General features: G+C 44.6%; 1 protein-coding gene across 2 annotated transcripts in view; it reads left to right on the top strand.

Moving 5' to 3' along the window:
- SMAP1 (small ArfGAP 1) overlaps positions 1–20,993 on the top strand; it is a 677,565-nt gene that overhangs the window by 638,901 nt on the left and 17,671 nt on the right. For both annotated transcript variants that reach the window (XM_069235712.1, XM_069235710.1), the window contains one exon: positions 3,286–3,614. In XM_069235712.1, the coding sequence (XP_069091813.1) occupies positions 3,286–3,614 (329 nt within the window). The remainder of the gene's footprint in view (positions 1–3,285; positions 3,615–20,993) is intronic.

Here is a 20,993-nt window from a genome sequence, read left to right as displayed (position 1 = left end):
TACTGGATGTGCTTTGAACTAAATTAATGTATTATACCTTTGAAGGTATATATTAATCAGATTTAAAATACATCGAGTAGGAGGGTTATAAAGTATATGCATTTTTTCTGAGTCCTGGAGCACTCAGTGGTTACTGTACTACATGCATTAAGGGTTTTGTCATTTATCATTGGTGTTTCAGGAAGACCTTGGATTCATCACACTCTTCTGGGACAACCATCTTATTCTCTTTGTACTCTGGTTCCAAGATTAGCAGGACTGAGCAGTCAAAGCTAACTCCACGCGATTGTGATAGGTTTCTAGCTTAGTGTCACATCAGAACTATATTGTTCTGATTCAAAGCAAAAGTCACAGGCTGCCACAATGTTCAAAGACTAGGGGAGTATTACAGCCAAACTGGAATTATGAATCTTCTACAGCTTCAGCCCTGGTAGCATAATGGTTTAGTTATGTTAACAACCAAACCTTTCATCTGAACTTCAAAACAAAAAAACAAAAAAACTATTGCTCTTTTAACAGGAATAGGTCCTTACTGGCAGTTTTGTAATTCAAAGCAATTGAAATTAAGCACATTCAAAATACGAAGCCCTAGTCCCTTTGAAGTAAGCTAGGACACAAAATAATTTTATAGTGCTCATAAAATAAAGCTCTTTGATGAAAATAGCTTTCTGGTTTATATATAAGATTATCCTAACCATCTAAATCGTCCGTTTTCAGAAGTCCTTGAAAATCATTTCGGTCTCAGTTCTTTCTTTGGGTAATGTTTCTTAGTGACTACAATTTTCATTATTTATGATAATTTAACATGCTCTCTAACATGAGCACACAGGCAGGTAGGCTTTGTTTAGGTACCTTTGAGAAAAAGAGGTCCAGAACTCCATATAATCTATTACAAATATGGACAGAATATCCATTATTGGAGAGTTACACAGTCGTCACCTCTTCAGAAACCTTTGTCCAGATATACTTGTCTTCTGACTGCCAAATAAAAAGAGGTAATCACAAGCAAAAGGACTTTTCGCTTCTTACCATAGTCATAAAAGAGCTTTAATGACTCATTTTGAAACACAACTAGAACAAAGTGCGAGAGATGCACCCTATCTCAATTCCGAATTGCAGAGACATTTATCAGTGATTAAATTAATAAGATACCAATACCCGGGTTCTGAATTGCAGTGCACCAGCTTCTCCTTTGGGAATCAAGTCTGGGATCTGCATTCGAGCACTTACATCTAGTGCTGCATTTGACCACTCCATGCTCCCCTGATGTCATCCCAAATGGAAAGTAGTGCTCCTGACACATGGAAAATTCATTGTGCCGCCCTAGGGTACAGCCAACGTAATTTCAAGGGGCCTGGTCACTAGAAGTTAACATAATCTAACATTCTAAATTGACTCTAATCATATAGGGTTGTGAGGCCCATGAAGGCATTTGTCAAAACTATCACTGACTGCCAAGAAGGCATTTAAATGAGCTGAGTGGTCTTTTCTCAGGAAGGTATTGGAAAACCTTAAATGTGTGGATAACATAAGCATAATACTTGAAATGTACTAGGAGCCAACAGTCTACATTTTAGTCAATGATCACAAGGTGGAGTTGCCATTTGTACCTTGTGCTCTTTGCATGTGTTATAAATCTTATATCTGGGAGCCCTATGATGCCAGGTTATTAAGGGGGATACGATTCAGCCAAAAAAGCTGCCTATTTGCTGACAACGTTGTCTTGTGGCTGGGTGAGTGAGAAACATCCCTGCCAACAGGGGCAAGATAATGAGAACATTTATTTGTTGTTTCAGATTTTAAATAAACTTACAGTAATCTGAATTTATCATTTGAGTATTTAAATTTTTAACGCTTTAGGTCTCTGGGACAGAAAGAATCATGGAAAATCAGTAACACGTTTTTATCCCTTGGCTGGACAGTATTTCTAATGAAAATGACTATTCTTCCCATTCAGGCTCTACCACTTATATCCCCTAAACCTGATTGTTAGAGGCTGTAACATGAGGACACAATTAGGTCACTAGTGCATGCTCCTAATTGCAACTGTGGCTTTCTAGCGGAGAGGGAGAGGAAGCTTGGGGGATGAGAGTACAGAGCATGTGAGAGGTATGAGATTTGAATAAAAGGCATTTACTTCATATTATGGAAAAGGCTCCGAGGCAGTCAAGAAGGTGCTTATGTTTCTTAAGGTGAGAGAGGGCTGATCTGCCCAAATATTGTTAAAGCGAGTTGTGATTCATTTACGTTTTGTGTGTGTTGCACATTGTCAAAAGTGAAAGACCAAAGGACCTGTGCACGATCCAATAACTGTAAAACAAATATTGGAGGAGTATAGTAGCTGATGTCATTTGCCGCCTATTTCACGCCTTTCCTATGAACCTGGATCTCTCCGATCCATGGGTAAGAGTTCAACAAATGGAGAGTAGCGGTGTGTAGGATGGCAGAGTGCTTACAAGACTGGGAACAAATAGTCATTGTTTTTTTTTTTTTTTTTTTTTTTTTTTAAGAGTGGGCTTTAGTATTTCTATGTCTGTCCCTCTTTCCTGAACCTCAAGATGATTTCAAGAGCAACCAGAACACTGATGGAATTTGCTACAGTTAGCAGCACTTGGGTGAACGTTCTTAATTTCTGAGAGACAAAAAAATCCATCTTAACCCGAGGGAATTTAAAAATAACACCAAACTCCCTTAAATACTGATTTGGAAATTGGCATTGCGCAAAAACGTTAAGCTTAGCCTGGCCATGCAGCTAGGTTATCTCTTTGTATTAATGTGGGACACATAATAATCCACAACAGAATCGTGTTTTTCTTCAAAAGTTTGCATGTAGATTGATGTGAAACAATTTACGTTCTCAGTCATTAATGAAGTCAAGACATTTAATGCAATCTCACTCGTGTTTATAACACGCCATGAAATGATAAACATGGGCTTTAATTGTTCAGCACACGTTCTAATAATAAGAGGAGAAAATATATAAAACCTTTCGAAATTATATTTGCCCACTTGGCCATCAGTATGAATGCGCTGCGGAGAAGGTGAATGGACTTAGATGCGGTGATGGGGCCAGTTTCCGAATGCACTCCTGCTTATTACTAGGGCTAAAGCACACTATGGTCTCAACTCCCACAAAGTCAGAAACATAAAAAATGTTGTATAGCTGCAGTGTCTTTTGACAAGTGTGCCTTACAGAGTGCTTGATTATAGGGCTCTTGGTTTCGCTGTTTAAAAAAAAATCTTTACATATCTTACAACAGTAAATGTTCCCTTTGTTCAATACAGGGATGTTTCTGGGACCTAGCACAATGCAGTTTCCACCACAGCCAACAACCAATTTTCAGGCCTTCCCTCCCATTGGAGTGCCTCTTCCTACAGCGCCTGGAATCATGGGAAATATGATGGGACAGCCGATGCCTGGCATGGGACAGAGTGCTGGCATTATGGTGGGCATGGGAGTTCCTAATGGATATGTGGGCAGTGCTCAAACCGGAGCTATGGGGCTTCCTCCCACCATGATTGGACCTCAAGCAGGAATGGTGGGAAGTTTAATCGCACCGCAGAATAAATATGGCATGCAGCAGAATCAGCAAGCTTCTTGGAACGTTCCTCAGGTAATCCCTATTTAGCTTTTAATATTTGATAGTGCAGCCTGAATTACTACCGTTGTGCACTATTTTATGAAATAAAAGTTGCGGATTGAAGAATACTTTTAGTATATTCTTTTTTTACCATTTAACTAATTTGACAAGCCACGCAGGATGACCAAATGTGTTATATGTATTGCAAAAAGTGTGCTGAAAACGGTTTAGCAAGCCCTTGCGTAGAAAGACGTAAGGCATGGGCGAAGCGGGAAATTGCCTAGTGCACTTACTTAATAAGGGGACTCTTTGGGGACATGAACTTTATCTTTATTTAACTCTGTGCCCTTTCTAGACTTCTCTAACTCATTGCCTAGCTCTACCTCTATTTCTTTACTCCTTGCCATCTTAAGGATTTTTGGTGTTGCTAGCAAGACCGATATTAACTGTGTTGTGTGGCCTTGTTAAACTTTTAACACATACTTTAGTATTGTTTTGCAACCTTGCGGCCTGACATTTCTTTGACATCACCAAGAAATAGGTCGTAGTGGCAGGAACTGCGCAGACCCATGGAAGAAGAATGGTTCCCCACTGTCACAAAGGACTGGAGAAACAGTAGGACCCAGCCAGACTACTACGGAGAATGGAACTGGATTCCCTGAACACCCGTTTTCCAGGGCCTGGGACCTGACAAGCTCTGACGTATGCCCAGACAACCATTGCAGATGCCTGCAGGGGTGCAGGAATTTAAGGTCCTCAGCAAGTTCACAATGGCCTGAGATGAAAGCATCATGCCGTGATTCCAGTGCGCCTTTGAATTTAGAATCTCAAATCTAGCTATGGGTATCAACCACATTCATTTGGCTGGTTGATGGCATGCACAGTCTAAGCTTCACGTCAACTGTCTCATAAACCAAAGCTTTATAACAAAACTTACTTATAGACCACTGTATGCTACCATTTTTTCTTACAATATTGTCTCATTCCATATTGTCTCATTTCCAAGTTGGAAAAAAACTAACCTGGAAAAATCAGGCTGACTGAATTCCAAAATGAGGAATACTCATTTCCACAAAAATTACAAGATTTTGATGGGAAAAATATGTAACACACCTCAGTTTGGTTGCAGAGTCCGGTACATGTAGAAACTTGAAAACTGATTGCAATTGAAAAAATAAAATCATTTTAAAAAGCCGGTGGTGAGGGAAGGGGAAAACAAGGAGAAACAAAAACCAAGAAGAAAGTGCATGTGGTTGCCTTCTTTCTGTCTGATATAGGAAAAAAGAAGATTGGAAAGGGAGAAGCAAGAAATAAGAAAGAAATAAGAAGACTAGGCAAGGAAAAAAAAAAGAAAGAAAAAAGATGATAGAATAATGCAGCAGGATTTCTGGTAGATAGGAGAAGAGGAGGGATAGGGGCCTTATTGGTTTCACATGAAGGGGGAGAGATTAAGGATGCAGGATAGAGAGTGGAAATGTAAAAAATGAGTAACGGTCAGATTTTTAAGGTAGGTACGAGGATCCCCCTTTAAAAGTGGGGCCCTGGTTAAAAAGGAAAAAAGCAAATGGGATGGGGATGGGCAGTAAAGTACATGTGGAGACAACAACGGAAGGAAACATGAAGAGGGGAACAGACAGTATATGGGGCTTTGGGGATCGTGGTACCGGAAAAACAAGCATTTGCAATGCAGTGGGTCTTGCGTTTGCTAGAGTTACAGCTAATAGCATTGTAAATTCCTAACTGAACTTTTCTTGCCACATAAATTGAAAATGAAAAGTAAAACAGTTGACATAAATAAGCCGATTCAAAGCGCCACGGCCACCATGAGCATGAGCGCTAAAGAGAGACAAAAGGAGAAAAACGTTTGATCGCAGTCAAATGTATTGCCAAAAGTCATTTATCCATGTAACAGGGTCGATGGCCAAGGCGGTAACAAAAATGCCCCAAGAAGGGACAAACGTAAAACATTTACCAGTAGTGATAAAGGATTTTTGAAAGGCAGCCCATGAAGTAATGATAGTGATGGTCATGTGGTGGGGGCAGTTAAAAGCCCACAGATAGATTACAACACGTCAGAGCGCTTGCATGCTTGACCTAAAAAGAGGATAGGAGCGAAGCAAAATAAGGAAGAAAGTTGCAGGGGGTCTGGAGAATGAAAAAGAGATGGATGCAGCATGTTCAGGGGGAGGTAGAGGTTAAGGAAAATAGCATGTTTGGTGAGGACGTGGCTAAGATGGCAGCCACACCGAATGCTTTCTAAAAGAGCTCTGTGCTGGGCTCAAAAAATATCCTGCTGTAATCCAAGCCATCCCCTGTGCCCGCTTGCAGGTGGAGGATAGGAGCCCCTAAGTGAAGTCAGGGGAGTGCCTGGAATCCTTCTGAAGTGATACTGACTGGAACAGCCTCCTGTGCTCCCAAATCGTGTGGGTGCCTGCACGGGGCCTGAGTCGCTGTTGAGGGCCAGAGAGCTCATCAGGATCCCCGCATGAAGTGTGCCCTGCCTCACCCGGAGCCTGCTTGCCTCCACACTTTATACCAGAACCCTCCCCCCCCCACCTCCGACTGCAATGAGCCCTGCCGGGGTCTTATTATTGACGGTCTCATCGATCACACACCTCTCACCTGGGCGTGGGTGTTTGAGATACACCGCAGCCCTGTGACGCCCGTAGTGCAGTCATGACTACCTTCTCTGTCCACCAGCGGTCGTTGCTAGACACCGGAGGCTAAGGTGACCTCTGGAGGGGCACACCATCTGAATCCTTGGCTTATATGTTTTGAAAGGGGCCCCTTCCTTTCATCAGGGCTGGCGGTCCTCCCTTGGGCGGGGTCTTTGTTGCCTCTTCGTAATTGGATAGGTCTGCCGGGCCATGTGGGCATCCCCATCTCACTGTGCTCTGTGCCATCCTCTGATGCGATGCTTCCCCATGCCACTCTGTGGCCCCCGACTGGGTCCTTAATTCCATTGACGATAAGAGCCTCTGGAGCGCTCATACTGGATCGCTATCACCTTGGTAGTGGACATAGGAGTCCCAGGCTGAGTGATCCCACGACTGAATTTGCATGCGAGGACTGCAGCTCCCCTGACAGAACCTCCCCCCCCCCAAAGGAGCCAAAATAAAAACCCTGCCACCTTTCTGCTCACTGTACACGACAGAGGACTGTGGTGTCAGAACTGCCCTTACCTGCATGCAACTAATGCAACCTGACGACTGCCTCCCACCTACACAATAAAATGATGGGGAAAACCAGGACTGCTAAGAATCTAACCCCCAACTCTGGCATCTTGGTGCCTCCCCCAGTATCTGCTGATCAAACCTTGGGAGCCCTGTGCCATCTAGAATCTACCCTGGACAAGCGCTCAGCACAGTTTGAGAAGGTTCTCCACGCCATTCTGGACATTAAAACATCACTCAAAGTTGAAGATTAATGCTGTCTTCTTGTTCATGAACTTGATGAGAGCGTATCATCACAAACTGGTGAATTAAGTGGATGAAATGGAATCTGCACTGGCCTCCATTGCCCTGCTGTGCAAGACCTTCACACTAAGATAATTACTATGCAAGAATAACTGATCTCCTTGCACTGCAGTGCTGAGGACGCCAAGGGGTGCTCACGGCACAACATTTGCTTCCTGGGTTTTCCGAAATGGATTCAGCATCCCAGCACCTAGCTCTTCATGGAGGATTGGCTGATGACCATTGTGCTGGAGAGAAAGGTCCTCAAGTTGTTAATCGCCAGATTTTTTTAATTATCGGGATCGAGAATTGATCTTGTAGGTTTTGACACGAAGGGCCCCCTGAGTTTTGAGAACACGGACCTCTCAGCATATCAGGATTTCACAATCAAAGTACAACGTCTCTGGGGCTTCTAAATGAAGGTGATGCTACATCTACGGGAGCTGCAATTAAGCTACGCTCTGATGTTCCCCGCAAACCTTAAAGTAATAGGCAGCAAATCCTCCCACATCTTCTCATCACCAAGCATGTATGGATCTGGCTCCATATAAAAGGCCTTGCAGGAACGGCAGATTCTGATTGCATGGATGGGGACTGACTGCCCCATGACCCAAACGCAGGAGGCGAAGAATGATTCGAACGAGAACTTCCCGGGACCAGGCAGCCAAGGAGCAGGTCACCCCGCACAGCTTGAAACCTTTCACAGCCCTGTGATCTGAGCTAGTCTTGGACTCCGGCTCAGACACCAATGCCTTTGTGTCCTCTGTTACTAGTGGCACGCTTGACCCCAAATTTACAACAGGATCGGCCGAAAATCTACTATGAATGTCGCATTATGGATGGGCCCCTCACCTTCATGTGGGGGATGGTGCACTCTGATCCTCCTGCACTGTGGAGCTCCAGCTGATGGGCTGGTGGCTGGGACCTTAGGAATGGGCCCGGAAAACGGAACCCTGTTGTAGCTGTCGCTCCATAGATGCCCCAATGAGGGGCTTGTTTGTATGGATTTTGTTATTATTTCTATTTTACAGTTGGGGGGTTTTGGACCGGGTCATATGTGACCTCTCTCCTGGGGGGGATACAGCCGCTACATCTTGCTGCTGTTTCAGTATGCCTTATGGTTTTATTTGAGCCTGCTACCCACACAGGTGCTCCCAGGGGACACCCTCACTGGCACTGGCTGGCCCCTCTAACAGTTGGGCAACACCCAAATGGGACAGGGAGGGGCGCCACATCCGCCTCTGCATATCCTATTAACAAGATGGAGCCCTTTACTGATATTCGCACCCCACAATACAACCACCTTGTGTGGAATGTGCATGGTAAAGCCACTCCTTCTAAACATTACTGCGTCTGTGCATACTTTCAACTATGACACACGCATTTTGCCATGCTACAAGAAGCCCATCTCACACCAGCGGAGCTACAAAAGGTCTGCACGAAATGGAGAGGGCAACTGTACGACACATCCATGTCAGCTTATCCTAGGGGAGTGCTCATTTGGGGTCACCCTGGGTCCCATTCCGAATGCACATAGAGTAAACATAGATGAATGCTATGTGATTCTGGAGGGACACCTTGATGGGGGTTCCCTCACACTGGTGGCAGTTGATGCCCCCAACACTAGACAGTCAGGTTTCCTAGACAAGCTCACTCCGGTACTCTTTCGGGACCCCCTACATCCAGAGCTTTGGGGAGGTAACTTCTATTGCGTACCAAACCTTGATCTCAACTGCTCTTCTTCCCTCCCCCCTTCATCTGATGATACATGTCAACGCCACACACCATTTTCACACTTGGAGTACACACCAAGGCTCACATGACACCTGGCCGCTAGGGCACCCGAACCACCAGGAATACTAGTTTTGTTTTCTGGTTCATAATGTGCACACCAGGATCGAACTTCACCTTTGCATGGAACAACTCGGCTTACTTATAACCTGTGCAGAATACTTGGCGCATACTCTCTCAGACCACTGCCTGTTACTGGTTACCTTCAAGTGGTGTAAACAATGCTCCATCATACCCACATGGTGGTTGCAAACAGAGGCACTCTCCAACCCTCCCCCCCAATTCCAGGAGAAGCTAGTGTAGTGTATCACACAGTACTTTGACCTTAATAAGGGCAGTGCCTCTTCCTGAGCCTTAGAGTGGGATGAACACAGAGTTGTTGAATGTGACCAATGCTTGGCGTCTACTTGGGGGGGACGTGACGTCGCTTGGTGGTTTAGCTAACTGCCATCGAGCACAAGCCACGACCTCTGGGGGTGAATGTAGCCATTCTCAGCAGCTGGTCAAGCAGCGAGCTGAAACTCTCCTGAATAAACATGTCAACAAACGTCGCACAGCCCTGCTACTTGCTGAGGGAGATTGGTCGGAAAAACTACTGGCGTGGCTAATAAAGGAGGGTCAGTGCAGTGCTCCTCTTGGAGCGCTCTGACTGGATGATAGTGCAATATTCCCCTCTCAACCAGGCATCAGTGCTACCTTTCACAAATTTTACAGGAGGTTGTACACAGCAACAGATTGCTCAGGTCTGGAGCATGCACACAGCTTCTTCTGCAACCTACCCTATCGATGGTCACGCTGAACCCATTGCAACGGGCTGAACCAGATGAAACACTGCAACTAGAAGCAATACATACCACTATTTTGCAAATTGCCTGCAATAAGGCCCCAGGCACAGATGGTCTGCCAATTGAATACTATGCAACCTTTCCTACTCAAATCACCAACACCTGCTGGACATGTTCACGAGGCCTAAATGCTGGGACACCTCCTGGCCTCGCTACGAGAGGCCCTAATCGTGGTCCTTCCTAAACTGGGCAGAGACCCACTTGAGGTTTGCTCTTACAGTACTCTATTGTTACTGAATCTCAACTACAAGATCCTGGGCAGCGTGCTGGCGAACCACCTCCTCCCAATAATAAATGCTCTTGTCAATGCTGACTAATCTGGATTCATACTGGGGCATCTCACTTTCATCAGCATTCGTTGCCTACTATGCCTCCTGCATGACGCTCCCGCCTATGCCTTCAGGCAAATGGCTGTGTCATTGGACATCAAGAAAGTTCGACAGCTGTGTCGCGTGGGCTCTCATTATTCTAAATGAGACTACTGGATTTATAGGTAGCAGGGTGGTTCCTGGTGTGGGGGACTAAGTCTTACTCACTTGGAAGGACCTCTATCACCTTAAATCCGGATTTGCTCCGGCTAACTAGCAGTGCCCAAGGGGGAGAGATGATTGGGCAGCTGAGCGCATGACATCTTTGGAACTTCTCAGGGAAGTCGTGGTCACTCAGATCCAAACCAGCTCTCTCATTTACAGTAGGATCTCACATACAAATGACAAAGGCAGTTTGAGTTTTATATATTGCTTTTAATAAAACGACTGCATTTTAGATAATAAGGCATGAGCCGCAAGAACCATACAACACAGTAGGATTGAAATAGTCACGATGAGAGTGAAACATAAAAACAATTCTATCATGGTGCTAATAGATTCTATTCTCTCTCAGTAGGTTATATTTAGAGCACAGCATGTTAAGCTACTAACTTGCCTTTCAGATTCCCCGGGAAGCCATCAACCCTCATACCTGAGCAAAGGCCTATGATCTGGTTCAGCATCTGCAACAAGGCAGTCAGCGTCTAGTTGTGGTTCCCTGGTCGGAATCTCCCTCTTGCGTGTATTAGGACAAGGGAGTGTTTTTATAACTAACATGTCCGTGTGATCACAAAATGTCCCTACGCAAGAATGTATATCTGCAATCCAAAGGCTAAACTCCTACCACGTCTATCGGCAATGTACCAGACTGTATCCTTGACTGAAGCACAGAGTGAGCAAGAATGTGTTATTGAAAACTCCAGTGCTGAAGTAGGCTAAACAGTGTGATATCAAAAATAAAACAAGACCGTAGAACTGGCTATTTGAAAAATAACAGTACGAAGCTGAATAAAAAGCATTTAGAGCAAAGTGCACAGAGGCTCTATGCTGCGAGCAGAGGAATAAAATACATCCAGGGCAAAGTGCACAAAGGCCTAACGCCTGAAGCTAACGCGCAAAGGATACATAAAATTGACCACACTACACCCTCCCCTTGTCGGTAGCAAGTGGTTCTAACCAAAACGAAAATAAAAATATGCCCCAGATACAAAAAATACATTTCGACAAGTCCAGAGGACACCAAAGCATAAACCTAAATTTAAATTTGTAAGCATGTGACGGAAAAGCCAAATCGTTACAATGTCAATTTAAAAGAAACCCAATTTCAAATGGAAGCCACGGAAAGCAGGAGATCCTCCACTTCGGCAGATGTCAACACTGGAAAATCCACGCCAAATACGATCATGGAGCAGGTGTGTTCCAAAGCCCCAGGACCATCCAAGGCGGCACCCCGTGCAGGGCCTATGAACAAGACAATACCATCTTCCTCCAGGAAGGGAATCTCGTAAACTGCCTCACGAAGCAAACGCAACCGCAGTGCACATGTCTGGGAATGAGCCCTAATCGTTAACATCAACAGATTAGCATCAACCACTGGGGGGGCGCTGCAGTGAGAGACAGAGAGCCATTGCATGTTCAAACAAGTACCAAAGGCACCGAAACACGGGTTACACACAATCCAAAACTGGTCGGAATGACAGAGACCAGTCACACTTCAAATGTCCCAGGAGTGTTGCTCCAAAATGCTGCATCATGCGTTCACAACACAGCTGCGCTGACGGGAGCGCCAACATTGGATCTCGTTGCGGTAGGACAGCCATTGCGGAAGAACAACAGCAAAACACCAGCCAATAAAGCCAAAGTAATCAGAAATCCCCCAAAAATGCTTCCGAAAATAGAATGAATAGCCAAAGGTATTCAAACCGAACATGGAAGAGAAGGTATGAGCAAAACCAACACCAACAGCTTTGAAAAAAATGTGCAATTCCAGCAGTGCTGGATGCATTAAATATACGTCCCACGAGTTCACCAAAGTGGCTCGGAAAATTAGTATTTAATAGGGACTGTATTTCTGCTGATGACCTCGCCACCTGAAGTGCGTAGGTCTCGCGTGCAGATGTAAGGGCCACATGCTTTTGAAACAATAGAGCCTTTAGTTGACTCAACTTGTCGAAATTCACCTTGGAAGTAGCAATGTGAGGCCAGATGTCCGCTACCTCCCTAAATTGAGTGGGGGGAAACAACACATTCCCGCAGCACGTAACGGCCTTGGTGACAACGAGCACGTAAACTATCCCGGCATGCATGCCACAACAGGCTTCACTGTTAAGAAGGACGTAGCTGCCGTTTGAAAGCACCTGGAATGTGTTTTTAATTACGGGGACTGGAACTCCCTTTAGATAGCAAGCCAAGTTCGCAACCGAGGCATTACACGCCCCATGCTAGCAAGCCAAGTTCGCAACCGAGGCATTACACGCCCCATGCAAGGACAGCTGCTTACAAACCATCGAATGGCTGACAGACGTTTCGCATTCACTACCGCTAAGAAAAACCTCCCTCATACCATTAAGACATCTGTATAAAAAGGGAAGCTCCCACACCACATGTATGTAACTGTCTCCCAATTTCTCATATCTGCCCACCGGAATATGCTTCAAACAAGAAGTGAATTGCAGAGTGGAAATAGGCAAATTTATAACCCCGTGTATCAACCACTCAGCTGACGGAATCTCAGCCACAGTAAAAGGCAACTTCTCCAACTTTTCAATATTTAACATAACATATGTTGCTTCCTTTTTAGCCATCAGCTGTTGTTGACGTGTCAAATTAAAGGAAAAAAAATATTTCCCTGGCTCTGATGTGCTGCCACGGAACGCGACCTGCCTTTAATGTCTGTAGAGTCCAACCCAACTGCATAATGGACCGTGTTTGACTCTGCCCATGATATAAAGAAGACATATCTGATCTAATAATGTCTATAGCAGAGGAAACATTGTTATCAATCGTATATACACTGTCGGACAGGGTATGCATTCCATTATCCACAACAGACAATGCTTGTTTCAAATTCTCCTGATCTATCTGCCTCAACCGGGCCGCTGCCTCCTGTTGTGAAAGTTTCCATATCTCATTGTACACTTCATACAAAAAACGTTTCTTCCGGGGCGCTCTTGGACCTGACAAAATCGTGCAAGTCAGTATAATTAGACAGTAACGTGAGATGTGTCTTAACTGCATCTAGCGTGGATGACTTTAACAATTGTTGCCAAAGTTTCCCCACGCTATATGTAGTAATGATATCAGCATGTTCTGGTGATATGTAGCGAGGGTCTGCCCTACTAGTTCTGAAACCCCCTCGAAGAGGTGACAAAACGTTGATGACACCCATTAATGTCTATGGGCCACAATAACCACCCGCCCGGACGTGTCAATGAAGTGTTAAGCATACCATTCTGGACCCAGTCTGTAAGCTCACTAAACGTGGCATTAATATATTGCTGCCAATTTTTCATTTTGGAAGTGACAGGTATGCTAGGCAAATTCAAATCTCTAATTGTTGCTAAGCCCAAACAGCTAGTCTGTTGTACAGTGTCATTTAAGAAAATCATTTGGATAGGAATAATACATGCCCTAAACAATGTGTCCCTACCCCGCATTTGCCAATTTTCCGTTCCCCAAACACTTTTCAAATCAACAGTTTTGGACCAGTATTCATACCCCTCTACCGATAGTTTGGATACAAACAAATTTGAATACGGTAATTTAGTATCAGTCAATAACATTTGCTTATTAGCATGCAGAGTAACCTTAAAATAGTAAGACTTAGCACTCTGTTGATGATGCCCAGAAAAATATGCAAATTTATCAGAATAAGTTTTAGAACTCCCCTGTGGAGGAGTCGGGCAATGTTCCCATTGCATATACTAGAATATTGATTTAGGGCTACTAGCTTTATGAATAAAGTGGTGTCCATAATAATTGTAACAAAACATGTCACCATAATTATCTCTAAACTGGTAAGCATCTTCATTTTCATAGACAGTATAATATTGCAATTCTGTCAACATAGAATCAACTGTCTTCACATCCCAATCATCAGATACAATGCCTGGTATAACGATATCATTCATTGATAATTTGAGAACATACGGTATTTGAATTATTTCAGTGGGACCATATATATCAAACATTACTCTATCCCACACAATCCCATCCGGAATTGGTACAGCAGATATGTTCACAAAGGACAAGTCTCTTCGAACCATATGTGATGAAAAATGCGGTTTCAACACCTTCCCCACCTGCTCAATCTCAGATCGTTCAGGAAGAAAAGGACCATGTATCACCAGAAAAAAGGTAGCAACAAACCCCAGCCATAGGAAAAAAGTAATCACAGTCATGAAAAGCCACAGATAGTTCCAAGGAACAACAAAATATGTGTGTTTGAGCCAACACAGCAGCTTACGTGGACCCAGGGCTGGTGTTGAAGAGGACGAAGAGTCCGACACGGTATCCTCATCATTATTATTAAAGCAGCCGGAGGCAGTTCTCGCAAAAGGTGCAACCGTAAACAAAGGAGCAGATTGTGTCTCTCACCGTGGTACGCTGTAGATAACACCTTCAGCAACATCAGTAGTCACAGCAACTTGATCAAAAGATTCCAAATTATTCACCGTTAGTGGAACAATCGCAAGATCAGCTTCCACCCTCCCCAAGCTCGGAGAAGAAACAGCGTTGGTGCAAATCACCTGCAGCGTAACATCGTCCCCAGTAGTGAGAGGGATTTGGGGACTACTGGGCGTTCCTCTTGGTCTGCTGTGCAGAATCGGCCACATGTTGTAACTTGACATTGTCGATTGATACAAAGCGATTTCCTTTGGCCCCTTGCAGCGGTGGCAAAATCACAGTTCTTGTGCCGTGGATCCCTAGTACAGGGACTGGCACTCGATATGAAGGGCCAAATTCTTTTTTCACTGCGACCTTTTCACGCACAAGATCCCCAATTCTGGGAATCCAACCAGTAGGTGTTACTGGTTCATCCTTAATACCTGTGGAGGCAGCACTGGCAGAAGAGTTATCTTCACGGAATTGTTGTAAATCCTGCAAAACAGTGACACAATCATTTATGTCAAAGGGCGTATCTGCCGCCTCCACACCAGGACCATCTAGATCAGGAACATACATTTGTGTTCCAAACAGGCACTCATATGAAGTACGACCCCCCAGGGACCTTCTAGGCAAGTTATTCAGTGCTCTCTGTACTCCATACAGGTGGGCTAGCCAACTACGACCTGTACCTATAACTCTGGCCGTTGAGGATTGCTTTAAATCGCGATTTAAACGCTCCACAACAGAATTTCCCTTGGGATGAAATGGAGACGAGAACTGGAGCTGGACCCCCAACGAAGCCATGGTGTCCCTGAATGCCTTAGAGGCAAATGCAGGGCCCTGGTCCGAATGAAAAGCCGCAACTGCATATGTATCGACAAAGATGCGCAAATCTTTAATAACAGTTCGAGCGTCAGCCGAGCGCTGTGGCCAGACCCACACAAATCTGGAGCACGAATCTACAGCCACTAATATATATTTGTATGCACTATCTGGTGTCAGCGGACCACAATGATCCAAGTACACACACTGTAAAGGTTTATTCGATATCAGAAGGGGCGTCTGCTGCGGGCGTCTAGCCGTGGAAACTTTAATTTGTTGACAGATGTCACAACAAAGGACATACTGCTTCGTCTCTTTATAGAGACCAGGCCACCAGTAACGGGCCTGTAAGAGTGAAATTGTGGCAGCCACGCCAGCATGTGCAGATGCCGCCCCCTCATGTGCTGCAGTAATCAATTGAGGTCGCACAATTTTATTGGGCACTTTGCGTACACCAACGCCTGGTATTTTAACTTCAGCGTTCAGCATACCACCCATGGAGTAATGATATTTAGAAGGGAGTCCTTTAGGATAAGGCGTGCCATCAGCTGTAGCCTTTATGGCAGCCAAAATCTCTGTGTCTGGTTTGGAACTCGAACGAGTTACTGCGGCCACAGTGGCAACTGCCACTGCTGATTTTGCGGCTTCATCAGCCAAAGTGTTTCCAGCAACGTGTATTACAACGCGCTGGTGTCCAAGAGAATGTACAGCATGGACTTTAGGGAGCATCTCCTTTAGATTCGCTACTTTCCCCCACAGCAATCTGTGTTGTATGGTGTTACCCTTGGAATCTCTGAACCCATTCAACCTCCAGTAATGCAAATATTCATTGAAAGACTGAACACAGTAATAGGAATCACAAACCAGCAGTGTAAATTGTGCCGGATCTGCATGTTCCAAGGCTAACAACAGAGCTTTCAGCTCAGCTAACTGTGCCGTACAGTCTCCCAAGGTCTGTGTATAAGTATGTTGGGGGCAGAACTTCTCCCCCCACATATAGCCGATCACCACGCACATGCAGCAGAATACTGTTGTTTAGTCCCAACCGCTGGTTGCGCAGAGCCATCGGTGTACATGACCACTTGATATTGATCAATAGGCAATGTGCCAGCGGGAACTGGGTACTCCATTTCATATTGAAGAAATTCCTGAGTCTGCAGTTTTGGGTCAAATATGTAATCTACATCAGTGGCTGTCAAAGACGTTGCCCATTGTATCCATCGCGGGTGTAATGATTTCGAATTAGGAATACTCGCTTTTGTAACAGCCTCTAAGGCTGGAATCAGGGAAACGACAATGATGCGTTGGCCCTGGGCAAGAGGTCGTTCTTTAATCACAGCCATCTGTACAGCAGTGAGAATTTTCTCAGTTTGTGCAAAACGTTGTTCTGCAGCAGAATACAAGTGGGACTTGTATCCTATCGGGACTGTCTCACCCTCATTAAAGGTGACATACGTAAACCCAACGGCCCCAGCTATAACCCTGATGACCAGATGTGTCTTATTGTCCCGTGTGTGTAAATGCTTTACTGCTAAGAGATCAGTTTGCAAATCTCGAAGAATATGTGTATGCTCAATCGTCCAAAATCTACTCGAAAAATTTGGGCGAATCAACTCGTATAATGGCTTTATACGTGTAGCATAATCAGGAATGTAAGTTCTGCCAAAATTTAGAAATCCAAATAACGACTGGAGTTTTCTAATCATATTAGGAGGTTGCAACTGTGCACATTTTTCCAAAAAGTGTGTCGCTAAGCTCTTGCCCTCATTCGACAGCTCATATCCCAGGAAAATGACGCTGAGGAAGGCAATTTTTTATTTTTTAAAGTTACATTTGTAGCCAATTTCGGCAAATCCCACAACAATGCGGGCTTCCCACCTTAAATGTTGTAGTAACTCGTCATCTGTCAAATATATATCATTGACATATGACAAAGCTTCAGGGTCCAACTCGTGCAAAATTTCAGTCACATAAGCCGAAAACAGTCCTGGGCTATTCCTATACCCCTGAGGCAAACAACAAAAAATTTTCTGAGAGCCAAACGCACTAAAGCTAGTAAAATCCCTACTTTCGGGCGCTATATTCTGGCAGAAGAAACCATTCGAGATATCCAAAGTTGTTTTGTATTTCTTACGCACAATATTATTCATAAGCGCTGTGTAAATTTTGTATTGCATATGTGCGTGTATGTCTATTTAAATGTCTGTAATCCACCACTATCCTATAAGAATGGTCCGGTTTAGCTACAGGAAATAAGGGATTATTCATCGGCGAGACACAGGGTTCAATAACTCCCTGGTACTCCAACTGTGTAAGTATTTTCCTTACCGATGCCCTTGCTTCAAATTTTATAGGATATTGCGGTTGCGGCTGAGGTTCACCCTTAATCGGAATTACATGATAAGGTGAATCCCTATCCCACCCCACATGATTTCTGTATAAGGCGGGTGCCTGTGCCAGAGCCCATTTACTGCTATAGGACTCTGCAAGTTCTCCCGGAACAAGTGGTGAGAACGAAGGTGTAATAACCTCCTCCCCAACTGGACAGTCGCAAACAAAGCCTGGGGGCCAATCCTGTTCGGCCAGCAGAATGTCATAGAATTTGACTACACGATCCCAAAAGATGGGGTTTATTGTGCGCTCAATGTCCCCTTCTAATTGCAAAGTTACTGTATAAACTCTATCGGGATCAGAGACACGCATATCTGCTGTTTCGACTTGTATGAAGTCATCAGTTGCTTTCACCTCCAGATGCTCTAGAAGACTCCGGCGAACTATTGTGACCTCTGCCGCGCTGTCTAACAGTGCTAATGCCCATGTCTTGTTCTTCAAGAGAACTCTCTTCTTGTGTGGCATGTCTGAGACTGCTGCCACCTTCTTCTTTTTAAACTGCTATTTTTGTTGGGTCGGTTTCTCTTCTTTCTTGAGAGAAACCTCAGATGAGCGTTGTGATTCCTGTCTCGGTTTCACGTACTCTGTTCTCCGCTCTGACCGCCCTCCTCTCTCATTTCTCTTTTCCGATGAGTCCTGAAAGGAACGAGATTGGCGTGTATCAGTATATTGATATCTATCAGGCGTCTTCAAATTATCCCTATTTCTGAGATTATACCTAGTCTGCGGGGTCTCCGGTCGCGGAGATTCTCCCCCTTTTTTTTAGGTGTTTGTTGTTTTTTCTCCCAGCGCTTTTTCGTACCCTCAGGTTGCTGTTGTTTAGTAGCATCTTTACTACCCTTACCCTGAAACTGTGGTTTCTGTGGTCTAGCCCCTAGGCTATCACGACCAATACAGGAATATGTTTCCGCTATTATTCTCGGCAGCTCCCGCTCCTGATCGAGTTGCGGGACGTCACGAAGACGCATACGCACTGCTAGTGCCACTGCCTCCCCTTTTAGATTACTCAGTATGATGGAAGAAACCGTGGCAAAATTGCCAATCAGTTGCATCCCTAGATCTAAGGCCGGGGCAGCCCCATATTCATCTTGAATTTGTTTAAGCACTTCTGGTAAATTAGCCAATGTCGGTGTACCGTGTGCTGTAGTGTAAAGCGCGGCAAACACTGTGCCCCAAGTATTACAATGGTCCACTGTAGGAACCATACCAAACGGCAAGCACATCGTTAATATTCTATGTTTATCCTGAGGTCCCGTATGGGGAAATACTGCTTCCAGCGTATTAATTTTTTGCGCCAGCCAAAATGGAGTCGCCTCTCGTTTAGCCGGCACCTTACCTATAACTGAGTGCACAGTGGCCGGATTGATACCCGGAACTACTGCATGTGGTTGTGCCGGAGGAGCACGCGCTGGGTTTGTGTTGAGTGTCTGCATCACAAATTGTACTAAACGTCTATATGTAGCCGTTAATTCTGTGTATAAACGACAAACTTCAGCCACTGCTAAGTTAGCAACCGCTGGATGTGGTGTATATGTAGCCAATAAAGGCCAGGTAGGACCTTCGTTACTTAGTGGACCTAGCCTAACTGATGCTATGGTGTGGGGTAAGGCGCCATCAAGCCAATTATTATGTTCTTGATAAGAGAGTGGTATTTCTAAATATGCATATGCCCTGTATTGTCCAGGGACATTTGCAACAGTGTAATCGTGAAACATGTGTGAATTCCCATCAACTGCTGGAAATATGACCCAGGAATAAAAAAGTTCTGTTCTATAGGCTGCATGGGCGTCCACCACAAATGTGACCGGACCCCCCTGGTTAGGTAGACCATGTGCTAGCAGATGTACCGTGAGCGGTTGTCGCATATTAACTGCAATGTTCATTACCTGGGGATTCGCCATTATGAAAACAGCGCTAGTTCAGAGAAGGCACACCAGTATCGGGGTTTTCCTTTCAGAGTTCAAGCTTGAAAAACCAACCACAAAATAATAGGATCTACGTATACTGCGGTGGCGGAAATCCTCAGTACCACGGACGTCTCCGTTAACGGAACCGAGGTGTCAATATATATATGAGACCGAGAGAGTCAGCCGGACCCGAAAATTAGACCCAGACCAATCGTTGGCGGCGCCATGTCGCGTGGGCTCTCATTATTCTAAATGAGACTACTGGATTTATAGGTAGCAGGGTGGTTCCTGGTGTGGGGGACTAAGTCTTACCCACTTGGAGAAGGACCTCTGTCACCTTAAATCCCGTTTTGCTCCGGCTAACTAGCAGTGCCTCATCTCTCCCAAGGAGGAGAGATGATTGGGCAGCCGAGCGCATTACATCTTTGGAACTTCTCAGCGAAGTCGTGGTCACTCAGATCCAAACCAGCTCTCTCATTTACAGTATGATCTCATATACAAATGACAAAGGCAGTTTGAGTTTTATATATTGCTTTTAATAAAACAACTGCATTTTAGATAATAAGGCATGAGCCGCAATAACCAGAACCATACAACAAAGTAGGATTGAAATAGTCACAATGAGAGTGAAGCATAAAAACAACGCTATCATGGTGTTAATGGATTCTATTATCTCTCTCAGTTAGTTATATTTCGAGCACAGCATGTTAAGCTACTAACTTGCCTTTCAGATTCCCCGGGAAGCCATCAACCCTCATACCTGAGCAAAGGCCTGTGATCTGGTTCAGCATCTGCAACAAGGCAGTCAGCGTCTAGTTGTGGTTCCCTGGTCGGAATCTCCCTCTTGCGTGTATTAGGACAAGGTAGTGATTTTATAACTAACATGTCAGTGTGATCACAAAATGTCCCTATGCAAGAATGTATATCTGCAATCCAAAGACTAAACTCCTACCACGTCTATCAGCAATGTACCAGACTGTATCCTTGACTGAAGCACAGAGTGAGCAAGAATGTGTTATTGAAAACTCCAGTGCTGAAGTAGGCTAAACAGTGTGATATCAAATATAAAACAAGACCGTAGAACTGGCTATTTGAAAAATAACAGTACGAAGCTGAATAAAAAGCATTTAGAGCAAAGTGCACAGAGGCTCTATGCTGAGAGCAAAGGAATAAAATACATCCAGGGCAAAGTGCACAAAGGCCTAACTCCTGAAGCTAACGCGCAAAGGATACATAAAATTGACCACACTACAGCTGGAGCTGGGAGTGTCTCCTTTCAACCCTT

This window comes from Pleurodeles waltl, chromosome 5, assembly GCF_031143425.1.
Source record: "Pleurodeles waltl isolate 20211129_DDA chromosome 5, aPleWal1.hap1.20221129, whole genome shotgun sequence".
NCBI lineage: Eukaryota > Metazoa > Chordata > Amphibia > Caudata > Salamandridae > Pleurodeles > Pleurodeles waltl.
Note: the sequence above shows the minus strand (reverse complement) of the source record. Positions and strands in the feature narration are given on the sequence as shown.